Source organism: Eupeodes corollae, chromosome 3 (assembly GCF_945859685.1).
Source record: "Eupeodes corollae chromosome 3, idEupCoro1.1, whole genome shotgun sequence".
Lineage (NCBI taxonomy): Eukaryota > Metazoa > Arthropoda > Insecta > Diptera > Syrphidae > Eupeodes > Eupeodes corollae.
Window position 1 is genome coordinate 8,742,075 of NC_079149.1, and position 23,450 is coordinate 8,765,524.

At 34.9% G+C, this 23,450-nt stretch overlaps 2 protein-coding genes across 2 annotated transcripts; both read left to right on the top strand.

Moving 5' to 3' along the window:
- Positions 1–10,381: 10,381 nt before the first annotated feature.
- Positions 10,382–19,271, top strand: LOC129951642 (UDP-glycosyltransferase UGT5-like). The gene is made up of 3 exons (XM_056063889.1): positions 10,382–11,085; positions 18,311–18,479; positions 18,543–19,271. Exons 1-3 carry the CDS (start codon positions 10,415–10,417, stop codon positions 19,263–19,265), a joined length of 1,563 nt encoding a protein of 520 aa, XP_055919864.1. The 5' UTR covers positions 10,382–10,414; the 3' UTR covers positions 19,266–19,271.
- A 201-nt stretch (positions 19,272–19,472) lies between these two features.
- On the top strand, positions 19,473–21,426 carry LOC129951643 (UDP-glucosyltransferase 2-like). Its single transcript, XM_056063890.1, has 3 exons — positions 19,473–20,327; positions 20,392–20,560; positions 20,636–21,426. Exons 1-3 carry the CDS (start codon positions 19,660–19,662, stop codon positions 21,359–21,361), a joined length of 1,563 nt encoding a protein of 520 aa, XP_055919865.1. The 5' UTR covers positions 19,473–19,659; the 3' UTR covers positions 21,362–21,426.
- The last annotated feature ends 2,024 nt before the right edge of the window (positions 21,427–23,450 follow it).

Consider the following 23,450-nt stretch of genomic DNA (forward strand, 5'->3'; position numbering starts at 1 on the left):
GATATTTTCTGTAATCTTACAGAAGTTTCCTTGGAGAATCTATGTACATTGTGTAGATTAACAATTTAAATTCGCCTAATTCGTCTAAACGACAAACTGTACTGGCTTAACAGCGACGTAGACTTAGCTAAAATGGTAAAAGTCGAACGACCAAGAAGGCTGGCTCACGTAGACCGCATGGAAACCAATGCTCCAGCCCGGAAAGACTTCGAATCTACACCCGCAGGACAGTGCAGTAGAGGGACACCGCGAATCAGGTGGCGCGCACAAGTGGTGGAATTTGACCTTAACCAACTTTGGGGGGGACAAACTGACTTCCATGTAGATGTAAGGAAGCTATATGCTTGTCTATAATCTGGAAGGAAGAAGCGCTTACTTGCACCTCCACGTTGGTGGACCCTGGGCACAAGTTATAGAAATCAGTGCAGCTCGATGATGATTGATACTGTTGCAATTCATAGTTATTATGAATAATAATATGAGTAAATTCTTAACTTGTGAGCGAACGCAAGAAGCTACTGCTGACTTCCTACCAAAGATAAAATCTCTCGAAAGATGGTCAATGATGGACTGTCATCCTGCCTTATGGTTTCGAGGCTGACTTACTGATATAAATTATAAAAACCCATAGAAATCAGTAAATATACAAATCGAATGGGTATTGTCATCGGTATTTTATATAAGATCAAAATAAGTCTGGAGTGGCAGTAAAAATCATTTTGAGTAATGATGTAATTGTAGATAATGCTCGGTGGATTGAGTCCCACATGAAGCCGGGCCACTTCTAGGGTTATCTTCCCTAGATGACACCACATCAAAGACCTTAATTAACGCATTACTGAAGATCATACCAGTTTTTGACCGGACTATATCCACATCTTAAACAAATTTTAAGGAGTCTTTTTTGCAAGTTTTGGTCGGACAGTGTCGGTGTTATCAAACTTCAGAACCATTGTAGTTTTTTTTGTTTCGCTGTTAGTGAATTCTTGTGAATTTTGAATATTCAAAACCGTATTTTCGTTGAGACCAAGAAGGCCTAGACAAGTTTGTGTTGCATAATTAAACTTGTTTGCCGTCTTGTCTGAAGGAAAATGCATGACAACAGTGTTTTCATTTGTTCTTTGTGCCAGCATTTCGAGCTGTCTCTCGAGAGTCTCGCAATAGCTTTCAAGGACAGAAAGCCGTTCAGTTAAAATAGTGTTTTGTACACGAAGAAGTTCTATGTCTTTTGAGACAGCTGAGATGTCTTCTTTCGTCGCAATGTTTTTAAGATTTTCGGCCAAACATTGGATCACAACAGATTTTAGTTCTTCAGCATTTATCATCTTTAAGTTGGTTACGGTTTTCTTGCTATTTGGTGTTTTTATCGGAGATATTTCCGTTGATTTTTCTCTTTGGTTGCATATAGCGGGCCAGTTAAAAAAAAAATGCCGATCTTCTGGGTTGGATTTAAAAAGACTTAAATTAATTCTACCTTTGTTTGTTTTTATATTTTTTTTAACTTTTAGATGCACAACATGCTTATATATACACCAAAGTAATTTTGACTTTTATAGATGCGATTTGATACATATTTATTAAGAAAAAAAAAACTAGAGCACTTATTAGCTATATGTGTTGCACTTCACTCTCTCTCTTTAATTCAATATCTTAAATGTCGGATTAAATCCTCGTTCTTCGATGATATCTGCCAACAATTGATGTCATTTGGAAACAGCCATTGTATTTTTCCATCCGTACGTCCGTACGTTCGCGACATTTTTTTCGTTGTCCATAGCTCAAGAAGCAGAAGAGATATCAACTTCAAATAAATTTTGTTATACAGATAATAAGGCATAAGAAAAAAAAACTAGAGCACTTATTAGCTATATGTGTTGCACTTCACTCTCTCTCTTTAATTCAATATCTTAAATGTCGGATTAAATCCTCGTTCTTCGATGATATCTGCCAACAATTGATGTCATTTGGAAACAGCCATTGTATTTTTCCATCCGTACGTCCGTACGTTCGCGACATTTTTTTCGTTGTCCATAGCTCAAGAAGCAGAAGAGATATCAACTTCAAATAAATTTTGTTATACAGATAATAAGGCAGAAAGATGCAGAAAAGGCTCTCAAGAAAATTTCGTGGGTGATTTTTTTACCATAACAGTTTGAAAAAAAGGTGAAAATTTTGGTTAAACCTAAATATCTTACGAACCAAAAACGCTAGAGACTTGAATTAAATTTTATATAATATATTGTAACGTGATACCAAGCAGGTATATTTTTTGAAAACAAAAATCAACATAACGGTTTTTTATATAAATCAATAAAACTGAAAAAAAAATTTTCACCTCCAAAATTTTACGACTGAAATATGATTTCATCTCCAAAACAATTTTGTGCAACGAAGAATAATGTTTTTGACATCTGATAAAATTTTGAGAAGAATCTAATTGACAGTTTTTTTATAAAAAATAAAAATCCAAAAACAAAAAAACATTACTCAAAGTTCGTAAAAATTGAATATCGATTCAAATACCATTTCAAAAACTTGAAATTTAGGCTTCAAGCTTATTTTATCTTATAAGAAATATTGTTTTCAACATTCGATACAATTTTGTAAAAAATCGAATTGACAATTTTTTTACAAAAAATAAAACTCTAAAAAAAACAATACTAAAACTTGGTAAAAATTTACTTTCGGCTCAAATAGCATTTGGCTCAGGTGGTGGAGTCAACAAAGACAATATCAGTTTGTCACTAAGGCAGCAAAATTCGGGCATTTCTCCGGAAAACTTCACTGCACTACAATACTGGCAAACAATCGCCATTTTCCCAATCAAAACGATAGTAAGCTGTAAACATTGCTGCAATCTTATCGAAACGCTGCTCGATTCAAATCAGCACTTGATAAATCTCTTCCTGTTCTTCGCAAATTATCTATTTGTTGACCTCTGTTGTTCGCTCGACGATTTGGCATTGTCAACCGAGCCGTTTCAGGGGCTGCTTCACTTTGCTCTTGTTATTGAGAAGCACTAAGTCGAGCCATACTAACGCAGTGCTGTTCACGTGCGATTTCTTGTTCTTCCTTATTTTTTTCATTTGCAGTGTTTCGTATACTTCTTGCATTACGGCTTTGTCGGGAAAGATTCCATCGTCTGGGTCGCTGCATTGTTAATTAAACTTCACATCAATTCACCTAAAAACTCAAGTTTTCAACCATTCATCCATAGACAAAATTACTTAGCTGTTCTAGATGAGCGTTTTGTTATTCCAAGTCTGATGCGTTTTTGGTTTACCACCTTTTAAAGTTTACTTCATGGCTTCATCATTACATTATGATTGCTAATTATTTATTTAATAGAAATAGTTTTAATATTAATTTCTTACAAAAATTAAATTGTCAAATATTGGATAAACGATATCCTATGTGCGTCTCCTGGCTCTAAGCTACCTACCCACCAATTTTCAGCCATATCGGTACAGCTTAAGGAAAGTTAAAAAAAAACACATAAAATTCAGAAAAATGCATGAAATCTTTATTTGAATCGATAGAGGGCCCATATAATTTAATGTTTGAAGATTATTTCATGCAAATATTAGCCTTGACTGCGCCTCACATGTTTAATCCGCTAATTCCAATTTCGGCATACTCTTTCCAACATTTCGGCCGGTATCTCAAGAATAATTGTTTCAGTGTTGTCTACCAATGAGTCAATTGAAGCGGGGTTGTCTGTATAGACATGAGCTTTAACATCGCACGATCTAGGTGGCCAATTGACCGGTCCCGAACGTAAAATAAAATATTCAACGAACTCGCTTCTCAATAAGTCCATTGTTGCACGTGCTGTGAGGTATTTTGCACCTTCTTGTTGAAACCACATGCCATGCAAGTCAAGCTCTTGCATTTTGGGCAAAAAGAAAGTTGAATATCGATTACGGTTCGATTCGCATCATCTTTGAAGAAGTACGGTCCAATGATGCCACCAGCTCACAAACCGCACCAAACTGTGACTTTTTCTGGATGCATTGGTAGCTTTTGCAATGCTTATGGCTGATATTCGCTCGAAAATCGACAATTTTGAGACAAAAACTTGTCTCCGTCGCGGAACACAATTTTTCGGTAATCTTTGGTGGATCTTCGGCCAACTTTCCAAGAGCCCATTCCATTCCCATTTAAAAGGCATCACACCTTAATCCTTCCGCATTTTTCGACGTAACAGAGGCCCAATTGCTCTGAATGCCACAGAGTCAATAATTGATGGTCATTAACACTAGCCGATACAGCTACGATATTTTCTTCACACGTAAGCACGTTGGTGGTTTAATGTCCAACAATGGAAACTTGGTTCGAAATTTAGTCGCAATAGCCGCTTCAGTATGTCGATTAAACTGGCCATAAAATGGAAGAAACGCGCAATGAACTTTCTTAAAATAGCACTCACTTTGATAGTAAAATTCGATAATTTGCAAGCGTTGTTCGTTTGTAAAACGATTCATGGTTAAATTATAGACCAAGCTGAAGATATTGGACAGTAAAACAAAACACAAAACGTGCGTCTGCTGTTTAAACCAGTGTTGCCAAAAAGATAATAGCTAAAAAATCACCTTTTATATATTTCGATAAACTTCATTGTTATTTCAATAATTTGAAAAATCGTCAAACCATGTCCTTACCCTCTTAAGAAAACAATTCTTCCCATGTAAAAAACGATAAACACACATGTGTATGCATTCAAAAAAGTTCAAAGATAAAATCAAATTTATTAAAATTAGATTCAATAAGCTGCCGACTTTTTCTTTTTGCAAACGATATGTTTTCTATATGACGTTAATTTATCCCAGATCTGCAGGTAGAGATAGAGACGATTAGGTCAAGGAGCCATCATCTATTTATCGTGATAAAATCGATAAGACTAAAATGAACGAATATCCTCCTTGCAATTTACTTTAATAGCTCAAATCCTTGCATAGATTCTAGAACACATATCCAAAAAAAAACACAATCCTCCCATTTCAAATAAAGCAGGTAAGGCACGAAGTACCTATTTACCTGTACTAAATGGGGCAATTCAATTCCATCGGGACAAATTGCCATTTTTATTGTAGAAATTTATCCTAGCCCTTGCGGGTAATCCACATCTTAGCTTTTATTATTATTTGTCCTCAACAGCACACTTAAGACTTCTTATATATGTATGTGTACCTACATATGTAGGTAAGGTAGTGCCATAGTCATGTTCGCCTTAAATATTTATATATAGTTTAGTTGCATCCTGTATTATGGGTGTATTTTTTTGGTGTGCAATGTGAAATGTGCATCCTTTTTGCTTGTCTTCGTTTTCGTCCTTTTTCCTTACAAATGGAGTTTATAGCTACACATAAGTTTGTGTAATAAACTTAATTTATTTGATTGCAGCTCGTAAAGCGTTTACTTTTTTTGTTTTTATTCTGTGTGTTCTTCTATCCTGATGTTTCGTTAAGTTAAGTGTATCTATCTTCTACTGTAATGTAGAAGGATACATAGATAAGTACTTATAGTTGGAAAGTGGTGCAATAGATTTTCATAAGTTGAAAACTAGGAAAAGGACGATCTGGGATTTTATTTATGAAAAAATAATTCAATAAAATGAGATTATTTTTGTCGGTAGACTTTGGTTTGATAAAGTATCTTTATTTTCTTGAACGGTAGTGGAAAATCAATATGAAAAACGAGGTAATAACAAAGGGAATATTTTTGAGAAACTACGTTAAAACAATCTCTTTGCTCAACCTTTGATTACAAAATATAAAAATGTCACGAATAAGATAGTTCCTTGAAACATTAAAAAATTGGCTGCGTTAGTAGAGTGATTTAAGACCTAGATACTTTTTATTAATAATTTGCTATGCCAATAATTTAGAATCGTTATAGGAACTCTACATTGACGAAAAAACGACAAATATCAGAGGTTTTCATGGAAATCTGAGTCAACAATAATTTCGCGTTACAAATCTCTGTCTGTCTGTCTGTTCTCGCCCCAAACAAATGGGCTGATTGAGTTCAAATTTCGAATTTCAGTCAAATTGCGAATTCCAAACTAAGCAACTTACCGAATCTCACTGAATCGATAGGAGACCTTGAATCAAAGGTGAAAACCTTGAAACTTCTATAAGTAAAGCTTTTAGAGTCTCTTGCCCAGTTAAATATAGCCGTAAGACCCTTCCTTCTTGGTGAAATGAAGAACTGTCCAGTCTTAGGAAAATGACAAGGACAATTTTCAATATCTGAAACAAACATAACTTTTACCAACCAAATAAAGACTCTCTTAAAATTTACAAGCAAACAATGCCACCAGCCAAAAGACAACGCTGGAGAGAATACTGTCAATCAATCGAAGACATAAAGGACTCCGCAAGGCTCAGCAAAGTTTTATCGGAGGAACATTGTAATCCTTCATTTTTAAAAAATCCTGATGGAACCTGGACAGCCTCTTCAGCTGAATCTCTTGAGCTACTGATGAGAAAGTGATAACCCCAAATCGATTGAAACCACAGAGCTAAACGTATTTTGTGGGCCATCAATACTTTTTCTCCATATAAATCCCCAGGCATGGATGGCATACTGCCAGTTATGCTTCAAAAGTTGCATGATGTGGCAGCTCCATGGCTGAAAAAAATTTTCAAAGGATGTCTTCTTCCCAAACATGTGCCCATGTCATGGAGACTGGTCAAAGTAGTTTTTATCCCGAAAGTGGGTAGGTGAGGTCATGAATCCGCGAAGGATTTCAGACCAATAAGCTAAACATCTATTGTGCTTAAAACCTTGGAGCGCATTCTTGATTACCATATTAGATAAATTCATGTTGGACGACCTCTCGAAAGCTCTCAGCATGCTTTTCTTAAGGGCAAACCTACGGAGACTGCCCCTCCATTAGGTAGTGCGTACTGTAGAACAAACAATCCATGGTATAAAGAATTTACTCTTGCCACCTTCCTAGACATAGAAGATGCTTTTAACAACGTCCTTACCGAATCCATAGAAGAATCGCTCGTTAAGTTCGGTGTACAAGACTTCATTCGAAAATGGATTATTTCCATGCTCAGTGGTAGAAAGATTCGAGCCACTCTAGGCAATACAATCGCAACAAAACACGTGATTAGGAGAACACCCCAGGGTGGTGTCCTTTCACCTCTTCTATGGCTTCTGGTCATGGATACAATTCTCGTTAAATTAGAGGGATGTGGAGTGAAGGCGGTAGCCTACGCGGATGATTTGGTGCTATAGGTGTCAGAAAATTACACCTCTGTGATGAAATCACGAAGTCAGCTTTGAAGAAAGTTAGCAACTGGGCCACGAGTTGTGGACTAGGAGTTAACCAAAGTAAAACTGAACTGTTGCTCTTTACCACCAAAACTAAAGTACCGCCCTTCACGCTACCTCGACTCAACGCTCAAATCCTATCATTGTCTTCCAGTGCAAAATATTTGGGAGTTATACTCGACCCTAGACTAAACTGAAGTACGGGATAAGAAGGCCTGTGTTGGCAAAAAGTGGGGACTTCAGTCGAAGATGATTTTATGGACGTACACAGCCGTAGTACGCTCATTCTTAACATATGGTTCGATTGTGTGGTGGCCTGCTCTTAGCAAAGCCTATAACATTAATAAGCTAAAGAAGGTTCAGAGAAAAGCTTGCGTGGGTACCACAGGGGACATGCGTACTTGCCCAACGGACGCCTTAAACGTTATTTTGGATCTTCTACCAATCGACCTTTTTATTAAATACATAGTTTCCTGCAGCACTATTAGGCGGAAGGAATCAAACAGCTGGTTGTCAAAACCTTATGGTCACAGAAACACTACGAAATTGATTCCCTTAGATATTATCTCGGTAGGCACTGACTACTGCACTCCTACTTTGAACCTTAGTAAGGGTTTTAGGGTTATTTTCCCATCGAGAGAAGATTGGGAAGATGACATCGTGTCGATAGGTTTCGACACAACCATCTTTACTGACGGCTCAAAGATGGAGTGCGGAGTTGGTTCTGGGGTCTTTTCTGAGTCCCTAAATGTAGCCAAATCCTTTAGGCTTCCTGACTTTGCTAGCGTTTTTCAGGCTGAACTGCTGGCAATAAGGGAGGCATGTGAGATACTTAAACACAACCCAAACCAAAACCGAAATGTTTCTATCTTTACAGACAGTCAGACAGCTGTCAAAGCCATTAACTCGGTCATATCCTCATCAAAATTGGTCTAGCAATGTCGCGATGAGCTAGCGAACCTGAATATTAACCTCGGTGTCACCCTGATCTGGGCCATAGTGGTATAGTGGCTGACGAGCTAGCCAGGCAAGGATCCGCCCTTTATAGATCACTTGCGGAAATGGTTAACATTCCTCTTGGTGCTATGAAGGGTAAAATCTTTTCTATCTACCAAACTGAATCAAACCGAAGGTGGAGCAATTTACGCAACCGCAATATATCTAGGAAGATATGGCCCACCTATAATAAAACCCGTACAAACGATCTTCTATAAAGGCCAAGGCAAGACATAGCCAGGATTGTTGCGGTTTGTACCGGACATTGGCCTATAAGAGTTCATGCAGAGAACTCCTAGGGTATCTCCTACAACACCTTTTGCCGTAGTTGTATTGACCAAAGAAAATGTGAAACGATAATCCATTTCCTCTGCAAATGTCCTGCTTTGGCAAACACTAGAATGAAATACTTTGGAAAAGCATTCTTTCACGAACTTGATGAGCTATCTGAGACAAAGATTAGAGACCTAATTTTATTTCTCAATACGACAAAATGGCTCTAATATAATGGCTATGAAGCTTCTCTATCAATTTATCCCTTTCAATCAAAGGTCAAACGAGTTTTTGGTATCAAAACGGCGCACTACAGCGCTAATTGGATCTCAGGCTAGGTTGCCTTGAGATCGCCATTTCTACCTACCTATTCAATACGTTTTTTTTTTTAAATTAATTTATACAAAAGTTTAGGTCTTTTATCGATTGAGACATGACGAAGTCTGCTGGGTCAGCTAGTAAAAAATAAAAAGTTAAAAAAAAACATTACTCAAAGTTGGTAAAAATTGATTTTGGACTAAAATATTTTTTTAAAAATTTGAGTTTTTGGCTTCCAACTAGTTTAATCTTATAAGAAATATAGAACATTTTGTGAAAAATTTAATTGACAGTTTTTTTACGAAAAAATTAAAAACCAACACAAAAATTAACAATAGTTGTAAAAGTTGATTTTAGACTCAAATATCTTCAACTTATTTTATCTCGCAGAAAATATTGATTTTGACATTCAGTAATTTTAAAAATCAAACAGTCAGTTTTTTCATATAAAAATAATATCTACAAAAAATTGTACGAAATTTTGTTAAAAGTTGACGTTCGGTTCTCGATATCATGTGAACAACAGAAGATGTTGACTTCAAAAAATAAAAACTTTTAAGAAAGTCAAATAAAATTGGTAAAAATTGGTTTTCAACTAAAAATCTCGTTAACAAAAGTTATCAGTATGGGTCGCATCCCAGACTCTGTTTAGATTTATTCAGTTTCGTCATTTTTAACAAAAGCATTTTAAATTGTGAAATTTTCTAGTAAATTACTAAATATTAAGAAGATTGCAAACATATACAAATTTTAATTTCTCATTTTCAAAGTGACCCTATATTATTATAAATTTTTAATTATTTAATTAGTTCAAATTAAATAGAAATTTATCTTCATACATCATGTACTATAATTTTGTATAAACTGTTTATAGCCTTCATTATTTCACTTGTTCTGCGCCTCATGCTTTGACTTAGTAACATTTTGTAATTTAAAAAAAAATGAATAAATTATAACTTGTCATGAAAAAAATATATTATTATAAATTAACTATTTCCTAAATCGTTCTGTGCATAAAATGTTATTATATGTTTCAATCATTTTGCTATAAAGTGTGGAATTAGGAAGCTTTTAAAATCATCAGAAGTAATTTTTTCTAAAAATCATTTTTACTAAAAACCCCATTTTATAAAAAAAAAATACGCGACGAAGACAACTTTTTTAAATGAGCTGTTTTAATCCCCACAAAAACTCGCATTTGTTTAAGGTCAACAAAAGACTGCAGAGCTTATCATCGTACTTTAATGCATGGACCGTGGGCCCTTGATAATCTGAAGTCTCTCCGCCCATTCCAAAAAACTTTACTAATACGCCACTGGAATGTAATTTTTAAAATACGTGATAGTCCACTACTAGTCGATACAAATTACTTAATAACAATATTATCTTCAAGCTTTCGATGTACAACCTGTTTTGCCAAATAGTCTCTACAAAAACTGACATTTCAATTGATCTTTTGTAGTTTGAAAACATTCTTCAAACCGTCGGGGTTGTATTCACGTCGCGTCGTCGTCGTCGTCTGAAACTCACTTAGATTACCATGTCACCAAGCAGTCTACAGTTTCCAGGCAATTTTTTCTTATTTATCTTAACTACGTTTTTTGTAGTAGGTGATTCAGCGCGGATTCTCGGTCTTTTCTCGACTTTTTCCAAAAGCCACTTATTCATTCACTGCGCTGTAGCCGATGCTTTAGCAGAAAGGGGACATGACGTCACAGTGGTCACAACTTTACCCTTAATTAAGAAAAAACATCGTTTCCGCCACATTCATCTGGATATCCCCGGAGATTTGGCGAATTTTTTGTCAGTCGAAATAAATTATACCCCACCATGGTACAGACGCTTCACAAGATTTGCTGGATTTGTAACCGATTACGCTGAGAAAAGTCTAAATCATCCGAAAATGAGAAAACTAATGGCGGAAGAGTCCTTTGATCTTATGTTGCATGGCTATTTTTTGAATGAATTGTTATTTGGTGTTGCTGGACATTTCAAGTGTCCGTTGGTGGTGATACTTACGGTTCAATCGACGAGTATAACAAATTTTTTAGTGGGGAATCCGCAGGAAATAAGTTATGTCCCGAGTTTGTTGTCTGGAGCTAAACAGCCCCTGGATTTTGTGGGCAGAGTGAAAAACTTTTTCTTTGTGAGTGTTGTGGAGCAATTAATGTTGAGGAAATTATTTCAGTGGTATCAAGTCGGCACTTATGGGTGAGTTGAATTTATATTGTGTTTGGTGCATGCAAGTATAGTAAAACCCGGATAAATGCTCCGTTGTTCTCCATTTATATAAAGTATATACATATTTATAAAATAAAAAAATTAAATTAATTTCGACATTCGTGTAGTAATATTATATCTAGTCTCCACCACTATAGTAGATTAAGATTATTATTTACTTACGTATGCAACACAAGAAATCTGTAAGGCATAAAAAAGGCTTCTTAAAGAGAAGGTTATATATGACACAAAAAAATCCATAGACTTTAAAAATAAAAATAAATTAGGTGGCGTAACAATCCGTTGAGAACTAGGGCCTAGTGATTTACAACTCTTAACCATCACTTTGTGTGAGGACTGTTTTTAGGGATGGAGGGGACCCACAGTTCTAGTTAAAAAAGTTAAGTGGCACAAGCAGAGGTTGAACCTAAGTTCTCTGGCATGACAGTCCTACGCACTAACAATCATGCCACGGGTACTATTAAGGCTTTGGTTCTCAAAAATAAAAGCTGCATACGCCGGTTAAGCACTTAAGCAAGAGGCAGTAATTTGGGTCTTACTGTATTTTTAATTATTTAAATGCTTACATTGTTCTTATAGTGTGCAAAGCTTTTCTTGATTCGAAAAGGGAATCTATGTCTTTGCATATTGATCATGAAAAATTAAATGGTTGATTAGACTTGAATTTTTTTAATTATAGCTACAAATATCATGTTTAAACAAATTAAACAACTATTGTAGGTTATAAGCAATTTTGTTAAAATACTTTGATTATAGGTTGTGTTTTCAAATAACGATTTTATATTGAAAACTAAGTAAGATCAAAGTTTGATCAGGGGCGGATTCTGATTTTAAGGGGGTGGGGGTAATTTGTGGTGGTTAGACAATCACCATGTATTTAAGGTTTTAGCAGCTCAATAATAATAATTTAATGCCTTACGAAGGCAATTAAGGAAATTGGACTTTTATTTAAATTCAATCAAACTTTTCTTTTTTAACTTTATGGTAAACGTAAAGGTTTTCTTTAAAAAATGACATGGACATGGTCTTTATAGTCCTGAAACTTCTTACTTATGAAAATATTCCAATATACTCCACTGTTGTACTGTATTGGATGGTTTCGTAATCTGAATTTCATAAAATGAATGCTCGTGTTCCCCAGGGCTCCGTTTTGTCTCCAACACTCTTTCTTATATTAATAAACGATTTTTTATCCGCCACTTCAAATCCAATAAACTGTTTCGTTGGAAAAAATTTCCTCAGCTTTTCATATTCGTTTCTTGATTCAAAATCTTAACCTTCGAATACAGAAATTCAATGGAAGCGCTTGTTAAGCTGATCTCGACAGCATTGTCTAATGTCGATAAAGCGTAACCCACCTACGATGCCGCTATCCTTGATTAGCGTTTGCATCCAGGAAACTAATCAACTCTTAGTACTCGGTATGTGTATCACAAATCACGTAATTTACAAAGCCTCCATTCGTCCAAAGATTGAATGTCCCTCACATATCTGGTCAGGAACCGCAAAAACAAGTCTTAATCTCTTATATAGAATCTCAAAAAGGGCTCTGAAAATGATAGCCGAAGTATTTACATCCCTCGAACACCTAACCAATGTTTCATCCTTTCGCTGTTTTATCGATATTATTGCAAACAATGTTCTGCGAAATTAGCCAGTAGCATTCCACACACTAAATAATTCAGCCGTAATACTCGTAAATTATTCACCCGTAATACTCGTGCTTCCCGGAAAATATCATCAGTTTAACCTTCAGCTCAGTTATGTGCTTACTCTCAAGTATAGAGATTATTTCTTAAACAACACTTCGAGAATGTGGGATTCTTTGGTCAACTCTGTTTTTTTCTACCATAAAGACCAATGTGCACTGGTATCTACTGTTAAATCTTTTCCTATATGCCTAAGGCTTGGACCCTATTTTAATACAAACATATAAAGGGTACTTATAAGTCCTTGAGTGCCTTTAAATAAGAAAAATAATCAAGTATTAACATACAACAACTTAGATAAATAATGTAACTAACAACATTGGCCATTGGACTCTAATGCCTTAAAATAAGTTTGCAATTCTGATAGCCCATTATAGTGTATAGTTGCAAACAGTTTGAAAATAATATTTATCTGAATAATTTTAAGCATATTTTGTTCAGAAAATATTTTAATAGTTTTAAGAGATAATGAAAAAATTAGTTCTGACGGATCCAAAGAAAATTCACTTCAAAAGTAAATTTCTTCAGCTTAAAAAGGGGCCATACCTTTCGTATAATTGTGAAACTAGAATAACGTATAATAAAAATAAATAACAATAAATTGATAAAGCCAAAAAAAGAATAGCTTTCCAAGTTCAAGTTCATGCAAAGAAAAAGGCTGGGCCAGGTCTCAAGAACTCGCTCTTGTTTCCAAAGAGTCTGTTACGAAATAATTGCTATAATTTAAGATTTAAAAAAAAACCTGCATACAATTTTATCTTTATTTATTTAAATGCCATTTACTTTCTTAAAAAATCTTTAACTTAGTGGTTTTTACATTTGAATTTCAATAAAAAAAATTGACCCGTTTGGGATACTGAATTTTGGAAAAATTGTTACACACTCATTGTTTCACCAAAACTTAACTTTTATTTATAAATGTAGACTTTAGAAGTTACGATTACAATACCAGTCAAAAAATGAAAATAAATATTGATTACGTACGAATAATCACATCAGTCAAGTTCTGTGCACTTTTGTCAAAACACTCCTGCAAACGTTGTAAGAAGTTCTGAAGTATTTGACCTGGAACTGCTCGAATGTCTTGGGTTATTGCCTCACCAAGTTCTTCGAGTGTAATAGCTTCTTCAAAGTAATTACACGGTGAGGATTCCGGTAATCGAGCCGCCATTTCACATCTCTTTTCGGAGTAAATTTTGACGTATTGTTTCCTTTTAAAAACACATTGTTGCTCGTGATGTATGGACAGTCGCACCCATCTTGTTGAAACCATACAGTATTTAAGTTAATAAGCCGCCGCACAGTGTGTTGGACAGTGGAAAAAAATCGAAAAATAAATGTTTACTGTCTTGTTTCCAAATAAGCCAAATTGAAGCTAACATTCCCGAGAAAACATTTTAGAGGTTATTATGATAAAGCTCGAGCGCCAGCTATAAGCACAACTCGCTGAATGTAACATTAAGTGGCTAACTCAAAATAAGAGTAGACTAGAGAGGGAAGCAATATGCGTAGCGTTTAAGATTAATAAATAATAACGGATTAATTTGTAATTGTTTCATGATCTCTGATAAGCACAGTTATTTTCACTGTTTTTTTTTTAGTTCGTTAACTGCAGTTGTAGGGTTTTAAATCAAGGTTAACTTCGAGGTTATTATTGCGTAGAGAGTGCTGTATTTGAATTGGCCTATTTTTCGCGTGTCAGTACTTGTTGTAAAAATATATTTTTGAAAATAAAGACAAGATTAAGATCTTTTAAGAAAAGTAAGTTTCGTCTGCCTTTACCTGCCTTTTTCCTTAATACAACCTATTTTTTTCATGCATTTTTAACAGAATGTGTTCAAATAGAGAGCTTTTTGAGGTATGGTTGACTGCACCTTCAATCAAAATACCACATGTTTTCCAGTTTGTACTAACAAAATTAAATGTAGAAGGTATTTTGGAGCCCGAATAATGAAAAGTTTTGAAATACCAATAGGACAAATGCCCGCAGATGCTCTAGAAGGCTTACACAAAACTTTTCGTCTAACTAGGCTTGACCACGCTTGAAAGTCTTCAAGGTCAAACAATTGTAAAGACGTTATGAATCATTTACTTTTGATGTCGGACCCATTTCTTTCCTCTCATAGAAAAATCAAACGAAACAGAAAAGAAATATGATCCCGTAGTTAAAAAATATCTAACTTGTGATAAACACTTATCCTCATCAGATGAGGAAAATTAAGTGTTTTTATTTTTATATTTACGGATTTTGTTTAAAAAAATTAAAATATGTATATTTTCATAACAAATAAAAAAAAAACACACTTTGAACCTATTTTTCATTTTTTTCCTGGTGACCCCTACACTCAACACACTGTGCGCCGTCTTCTCAGTTCCGGCAAAAAAATATCCCGCAGGATCTGTTAGTAACGATCTGTTTTGACAAAAACAATCCGATCATTTTCACTAAAAAAGTACGGGTCAATAATGGAGTTTCTAACTAATACCGCACCAAACAGTATGACCTTGGGACTGTGGATTCAAGATTTCCAATATCGCTTCTGCAAACCTCATCCGTCTGACGAAGTTGTTTTGCTGCAATTCTTGAACAATCATCTCATCATCTTGTATGGATGAAAATGAAATTCGTTAAATTAAGAGGTCTGATATCCTTAGAGCCCAAGCATGACATACATCATTGACGGCGGCTGGCTTCAACTGCTTAAAGCACTCGATCAATATTTTCTGTAGTCCACCTCCTCACCCAGATACAGTTCTAAAAGATCCATTAATGTGAGGGCTATTCAATTTTCCCCATTCATTTATCAAGCCTTTTAACACGACCATGTCGGTCAATATTAAAATGATTTCAGAATCGGGAATTGTAACTATTTTTTATCACAATACAGAATTTTCTTAAAATTTATCGGGCCGTTTGCTAATCTACCAAAAATTTCCAAATTTAAACTTAATTCACCTTATGAAAGGTCAACGTAATCACCAGGCCCACTTTTGTTGATTTTTCTACTATCGCAATGTTCTGTTTGATTATAATTTCGAATTTTAAAATTTCTTACCAGTAGAGTAGTTGTCAAATAGTTAATTAAAGGTCACAAGTAAAAATAAATTATACAAAATAATTTAACAGATTTTAATACTTTAAAACCCATTTCAAAAACATTATGTTCTTTAACTTTAATAAAAAGTATTTATCAAACAGTTTTATAAAATTAGTAGTTTTTCTTTTATGTTTTCTTGACATTTGTATTTTCTTGACACTTCACGTAAAATGAAAAAAAGAGTTTTATTTCCATTTGTTTTTCTTTTCTCAACACCAATATTCACCCTGCCCTACTACATCTTACAGATTTTAGATTCCCCAAAAACCAAAGTTATCTAAACTAATTCATTGATTGTTCTAAAAGATATCTTTGTTTCCTTTGTTCAACAAGAGATATGAGTTCAGCAGCAGCAACTAGATTACATTTTTATTGCTGTACCGGCTTCATTCAAAAAGTGATAATTTTCTATCTTAATAGGGTGTCTAGTTTTAAACCGTGCAAAAATTGGCAATTATTTTGTTTGGAATATTAATTTTTGTTTTGCCGAAAATTTAATATATTTTAGAAATGGCGTGAAATTATTTTATCTCGAAAAAACGTGCCAAAGGTATTAATAATGGAATAAGTATTTAATAACATTGGAAATATTCTTCAGAATTCTTCATTATTTTATAGACACCCTATATGGCAAACAAATCCTCAATTAACAATCGAAAAATCTTATCAAGCTGTTTTATTTTGAACTTACTATAGTTTCCTTATCAAAGATCAAAAAACTTATAATGACACTGCGGAATAGAAAAATATACAATTTTGAAAACCAAACTATAACTAAATAGCAGTTCATGAGAACAGACCCGGTCGTTAAACGTTAAAATGTCGCCTATGTTCAGGTCTAGCATATTCTTCGCGTGTGTTTTTCTATCATCGCATCTAGCGATAAGTGATTCAGCCCGCATCCTGGGAGTGCTTATAACTCCTTGCAAAAGTCATCTAATAATTCACACTGCAATTCTAAGTGCCCTAGCTGAACGGGGTCATAACATTACTGTTGTTACAACAATTCCGTTGGTAACGAATAATACTAATTTCCGACATATTCAACTGATAAACCAAAATTTGAAATCGGACTTTCTAACCAAACTCATTAATGAGCCCCAACCATGGTATGAGAGACTCTACGATCACATGCACGTGACCAGAGAATATTCTGACTTCAGCTTCAAGAGCCCTAAAATGAGGCAACTAATGGAAGAAGAATCTTTCGATTTAATAATTCACGGTTATTTGTTTAATGAATTTGTTCTGGGCCTTCATGCTCACTTCAATTGTCCAACTATAATTTCTCTTCCGGTTCGACCGATTGGGGGTATAAATGGATTGGTTGGAAATCCTCAAGAAGTCTCATATGTTCCTAGTTTGCTAAGTGGTGATAAGCAACCCCTGGGTTTCGTGGAAAGAGTCAGAAATTTCGTGTACATTAACTTTTTGGAAGAACTGATCTTCAAGATTGTTTATCAATGGTATCAATCGGGTGTTTATGAGTGAGTATTTTATATCTTTTTATTGAAAGTTATTGGCTTCGGTTTTATGCCTATTAAAAGTGCTGATATCAAATTGATTACAAAAAACTGTAGGCACAAATTTCGGTTTTATTGGCAAGTTTTTTTGAAACGATAAGTAGTCCCTAAACTATTCAATAATGGAGATGAAACTTTCTTCCGTGTGTGTCATTTTAATAACACTTTTTGCAGCGAGTGATGGCGCTCGAATACTTGGTTTATTTATCACGCATGGAAAAAGTCATCTCATTATTCATTCAGCCATTGCTAATGCTCTAGCAGAGCGTGGTCATAACGTCACAGTCGTATCAACTATTCCCTTACTACGAAAGAGTCCCAACATCCAACATATTCAACTGAATGTTACCGGATTTTCAGCGAAGTTCTATGCTAACCGGATTGACGCAACTCCTCCATGGTATAAGCATGTTCCACAAATTATTGAAATGATAACCGAATACGCTAATCGGAGTTTGAATGAGCCGCCAATGCGAACATTAATGGAGGAAGAATCCTTCGATTTGGTTATCCAAGGATATCTTGCCAATGAATTTCTGTTGGGTGTTGCCGCACATTTTAAGTGTCCAGTGGTAATGTCACTTATGGTGCGTCCCATCGATAGTGTAAATGTGCTCTTGGGTAATCCCTCCGAACTGGCATATGTTCCAAGTTTGCTGGGTGGTGGAAAACAGCCTATGGGATTTGTGAAACGATTGAGAAACTTTTTCTATGTTAATTTTGTTGAGAAGCTTGTTGTAACTTATTATTATCAGTGGTATCAGAAATTGGTTTACACGTGAGTGTGTTTCATTTTAAACTGGAAGCAGAATTTAAAAAGCAATAATTCATCAATATTTAAAGCTAAATTTGGTTCTCTTTTCAGATCAAACTTTCCACCAGACAAATATCCATCATTTGATGAAGTGAAGAAGAATGTTTCACTGATTTTGACAAATCATCATTTCAGTCAAACACCAATTCGACCAAATGTTCCCGCCATGGTAGAAATTGGTGGAATTCAAATTAAGGAAAAACCTGATCCATTACCTGAGGTAAAAAGTCAATTCCGTCACTTTTTCAGAATAAACTTATATGATTTTTTGTTTGTTCTTTAGGATATCAAAAGCATTTTGGATAACTCCATCAAACATGGAGTTGTTTACTTCAGTCTTGGAACAAATGTCCAGGGCAGTTTTCTAGATCAATCAAAAGTCAAAGTAATGTTCGAAGTTCTCTCAAAACTTCAACAAACAGTTCTCTGGAAATGGAGTGATTCTGATCCGGTTCCCGGAAAATCACCAAATATCATCTACAAAAGTTGGCTACCTCAGGATGATATTCTAGCTCACGAAAATGTCAAACTCTTTGTCACACACGGTGGTCAAGGAAGTGTTGTGGAGTCACAATACCATGGCGTACCAATGGTTGGTATTCCACTCTTCGGGGAGCAGTCTTCAAATATGGAAAATGTTGTCAAAGAAGGCTTTGGTTTATCTGTGGATTATCTAACAATAACTGAGAAGAATTTCAACAGTGCTGTTCAAGAAGTTCTATCAAATAAGAAGTACACTGAAAATGTACAAAGGTTTGCAAAGTTGTATAAGGACCGACCAATGACTGCTAAAGAAACAGCTGTTTTTTGGGTGGAATATGTCTTGAGACATCATGGAGCTCCTCATATGCAAAGTCCAGCAGTTCATTTGAATATTTTCCAATTGCTGTCACTTGATGTTATTGGATTCTTGTTGGCCGTTCTATACATAAGCTGGAGAGTTATAAAAACAATAGTCTTATTGATCTTCTATGTGTTCCGGAAAAGCAAAAGTAAAGTCGATTAAAATTGACGATATAAGTTTTTATTTCTTTGTGTGTTAAGTTTTCGAAAAAATAAAAATAAATGTTTCAGAAACAATTTTTTGAAGTACCCTAAGAATTCTTAGTAGTTTTATTGATATACGTTTTGGAGAATCACGTTTTTATGTACTAAGGAGAATTTTAATTCTATTCAAATAAAATCGTTATAGATTCGAATTGATAACCGAATTATTTTTGTTTGAATAACAACAACTATTGAGTTTTCTGATACGGTGATAAAAAATTGTATGATTATATTTCTCTTATCTTGAACTTTGTTTGGAATTTATTGTAAGATGATAAACAAAAAACTATGCTGTAGGTAAAGCAATGGAAATTAATCTTGTATTCAGTTAGAAGGAAAACCCTGTTGTGATCATGTCGTCTTCCTACAGTTCAATTCTAACCATCGCGTGTGTTCTTCTAACATCACACTTTAACATAACTTATTCAGCTCGCATTCTTGGAGTTGTTATAACTCCTTGCAAAAGTCATCTAATAGTTCATACTGCAATATTGAGTGCTTTGGCCGAACGCGGCCATAATATCACAGTTTTAACAACAATACCATTGGTTACTGAAAATACTCATTTCCGACATATTCAACTGGAAACTCGGAATGTTCGACCGGGTTTCTATACCAAACTCATAAATGAACGCCCACCATGGTATGTCAAGATGTACGAAAACATCCAGGAAGCTACGAATTACTCAAACTACAGCTTCAATACTCCAAAAATGAAGAAACTGATGGATGAAGAATCATTTGATTTGATAATCTTCGGTTATCTATTTAATGAATTTCTTTTAGGGCTACAAGCTCATTTTCAATGTCCGGTAATAATATCGCTTCCGGTTCGACCACTCGGTAGTATCAATGGTTTGGTTGGAAATCCTCCCGAAGTTTCCTATGTTCCCAGTTTGCTGAGTGGTGATAAGCAGCCGTTAGGGTTTGTGGAGAGAGTTAGAAATTTCATGTACATTAACATATTGGAAGAATTGATGCTGACGTATTTTTATCAATGGTACCAGTCTGATGTGTATAAGTAAGTGTTTTAAAGTTTGACAAAGTTGAAATTTTTGAAAACCGTTCAACGATTTCTTTTCTAGATCAATTTTCCCGCCCGACAAATATCCGTCTCTCGACGAAGTGAAGAAGAATGTTTCACTGATTTTGACAAATCATCACTTCAGTCAAACACCGATTCGTCCAAATGTTCCAGCTATGGTAGAAATCGGTGGAATTCAAATTAAGGAAAAACCTAATCCATTACCTGAGGTATAAAGTTATTTTCTCAGTATCAGTCACTTTTTCAGAAATAACGTATGTGATTGTTTCTTTTTTATTTTTAAGGATATCAAAAGCATTTTGGATAGCTCCACTAAACATGGAGTTGTTTACTTCAGTCTTGGAACAAATGTTCAAGGAAGCTTTTTAAACAGCTCAAAAGTCAAGATAATATTTGATGTCCTCTCAAAACTTCCCCAAACAGTTCTCTGGAAATGGAGCGACTCAGAGGTTCCTCCTGGAATATCACCAAATATCTTCTACAAGAGTTGGCTGCCTCAAGATGATATTCTAGCACACAAAAATGTCAAACTCTTTGTCACACATGGTGGGCAGGGAAGTGTTGTTGAGTCACAACACCACGGGGTACCTATGGTTGGTATACCACTGTTTAGTGACCAATCTTCAAATATGGAAAATGTTGCAAAACAAGGATTTGGTCTATCAGTGGATTATCAATTTTTGACTGAGATAGACTTCAACAATGCTGTTCAGGAGGTTTTGTCGAACAAAATATACACTGAAAACGTGAGAAGATTTGCGGAAATCTACAAAGACCGTCCAATGACAGCTAAGGACACAGCTGTTTTTTGGGTGGAATATGTCTTGAGGCATCATGGTGCACCACATATGCAAAGTCCAGCTGTTTATTTGAACAATTTCCAGTTGCTGTCACTTGATGTTATTGGATTTTTGTTGGCTGTTGTCTACATATCTTTTAGGATTATCAAAGTAATGTTCTCATTGATCCTTGGCCTGTTCTGGGAGAAGAAAAAGGTCAAAAATGTGTAAATAATGTCATAATTTAAATAAAATCAGATAAGAAATGCAAGTCCTATCAAATTTTTACTTCTCAAGTCACTTCTTGCAAATTCATACCTTTTATCTGCTATTTTCCAGACATTTGTCATTTATGAGAAGGGACAAGGAAAAATCCCTTTAGTGCACTGATTAAATAAAATAGTTGCTTTGTGTCCAATCAAGACGGTAAGATGTCAGTCACTCAAAAAAGGTCGGCATTCTCCTTCCCTGATGCGCATCAAAATAATCAGTGCTCGCTCACTGGTTATAGTACCAACTATGTACATTGGATTACATTGATTAATGATGTCGACCATTATCCTTTCTGTTTATGAGCTAAACTTTTCCTCATATAAATCTAGAGAATAAAATAAAATAAAAACAAGCGAAAGAAAGATAAAAATCCTCCATCCAAAGGCAAACTTAAGAAAGAGAAAAGAAAAAAATTAAACTGAATAATTATGCTAGATGGACAAAAATGTCCTTTGACAGGTTCCATCATTAATTTGCCCAGACAAATCCTTTTCGTTTATTGTTTTGCCGCACATCGTCATCGTCCTCAACCTCGTCCTTATTCTCGTCCTCGTTGTAGTTATTTGTTGGTTTGGTTGGTCGGAATTGGAATTGGAATTTGGTTCTTTTAATCACATTAGTATCTTTATAGAATGGACTTTTATGCTTCATATATCTTTTTTTTGGCTTTTTAGTTGTACTTACTTACTACTATATCCCTCTTTTCAAGGATTGCGGATTTATTCATGAGTAAAGTGTGCACCGGAGCAAGGATACGGAAAAAACTTGTAAAAGAATTTTCACTGCGCATCGCTCTTTCTCTTTATCTCCAAAACAAAAGTCATGAACGAAACTATTTTCTTGGCTCTCTGATGGAGGAGGAAGGTATATAGGTCCATATTTCATTTAGGAACGCGTATTATTGGTTTTAATAACGTCCTGGGCCAAAAGGATCGTTTCTCATTTTTTTATGTATACCTACCGCATTGGAAAAATGTGGATTGGATGTCATAAAAATCACAACTGTCTTTATTACTTTTGCTTATATGCTCCCTTAAGAACGGGAGGATCTCTTATCAGGCGGTTGGTGATATTATTGTGGACCGCAGGACCATGCAAAATAAAGAAAAGGAATCCATGTAGAGGAGTCCTCTATATTTTATTTTTGAATTTATGTTTATAGGTACACTGCGCTATAGTACCCGTACATTATATCCTTGCTCCTATTGGTTAGATTTTTTCCTAAAAGGATATTGTGGGTAATAAAAAAATGCACACTCGCCAAGGATATAACCTCATAAATATTGCCACAGGGAGTTGGAGGCTCTTGGCTTTTTAGGATAGCATCAGCTTTGAATTTGAGTATCGCGCACTTGGTATAGGATTTAGAAGGTAATTCATTATGAAGAGATAGTTATTTTTTTCTTTGTGGGTGATGCAGATACTATTTCAATAGACTTTGAGTGTATCCTTTTTTGTGTTTTTTGGCTTAGCCCAGAAAGTCCTCTAGGAACGTAACGTAAAATATATAGAGGATCCTATACTGGTCATTGGAAAAGGAGGATGCTAAATAATAAAGCGATTTGAGACTTTCGAGATTTATGAGGTTGCATATAAAAGAGACCTATTATTGAATATGTGAGACTCATTCTAAGGACATGCCCATGATTTAAAGTAGGGAGGAAAATAGGTTGATATAGTTAGTAGCTCCTTTTTACATTATATAGCAATATTATGGAAAAAGGGGGTTACTCAGTATAAGTTTAGATCTCTGAAAAAAAAGCCATTTAATTTAATCAAAACATTCATAGTTGCAAGCCTTTTCATTCTAAATATTGAAGTTTAAGAGATTCTAGGTTAAACTCGTTGGAAAACGAAGCTGCTGTTGCTCAGGTAGATTATAAGTAGCTCTTTGAATACAGGACCAAGTCGTAAATTCAATTTTTATATTGATATATTTTTTAATTTTACCGAAAGTCAACAACCTTATACCAGAAAAGTCCAAAGTCGATCAAATATTCACATTACGGCAGATACTGGAAAAACCCCTAGAACATCAAAGTCGCAT

Excerpts from the sequence above, each read along its gene's own strand:
- LOC129951642 (XM_056063889.1), top strand. The coding sequence starts at position 10,415 with ATGTCACCAAGCAGTCTACAGTTTCCAGGCAATTTTTTCTTATTTATC. Across the intron at positions 11,086-18,310 it reads TATCAAGTCGGCACTTATGG|ATCAAACTTTCCACCAGACA; the intron begins GTGAGTTGAATT and ends TTCTCTTTTCAG. Across the intron at positions 18,480-18,542 it reads AACCTGATCCATTACCTGAG|GATATCAAAAGCATTTTGGA; the intron begins GTAAAAAGTCAA and ends TTTGTTCTTTAG.
- LOC129951643 (XM_056063890.1), top strand. The coding sequence starts at position 19,660 with ATGTCGTCTTCCTACAGTTCAATTCTAACCATCGCGTGTGTTCTTCTA. Across the intron at positions 20,328-20,391 it reads TACCAGTCTGATGTGTATAA|ATCAATTTTCCCGCCCGACA; the intron begins GTAAGTGTTTTA and ends TTTCTTTTCTAG. Across the intron at positions 20,561-20,635 it reads AACCTAATCCATTACCTGAG|GATATCAAAAGCATTTTGGA; the intron begins GTATAAAGTTAT and ends TTTATTTTTAAG.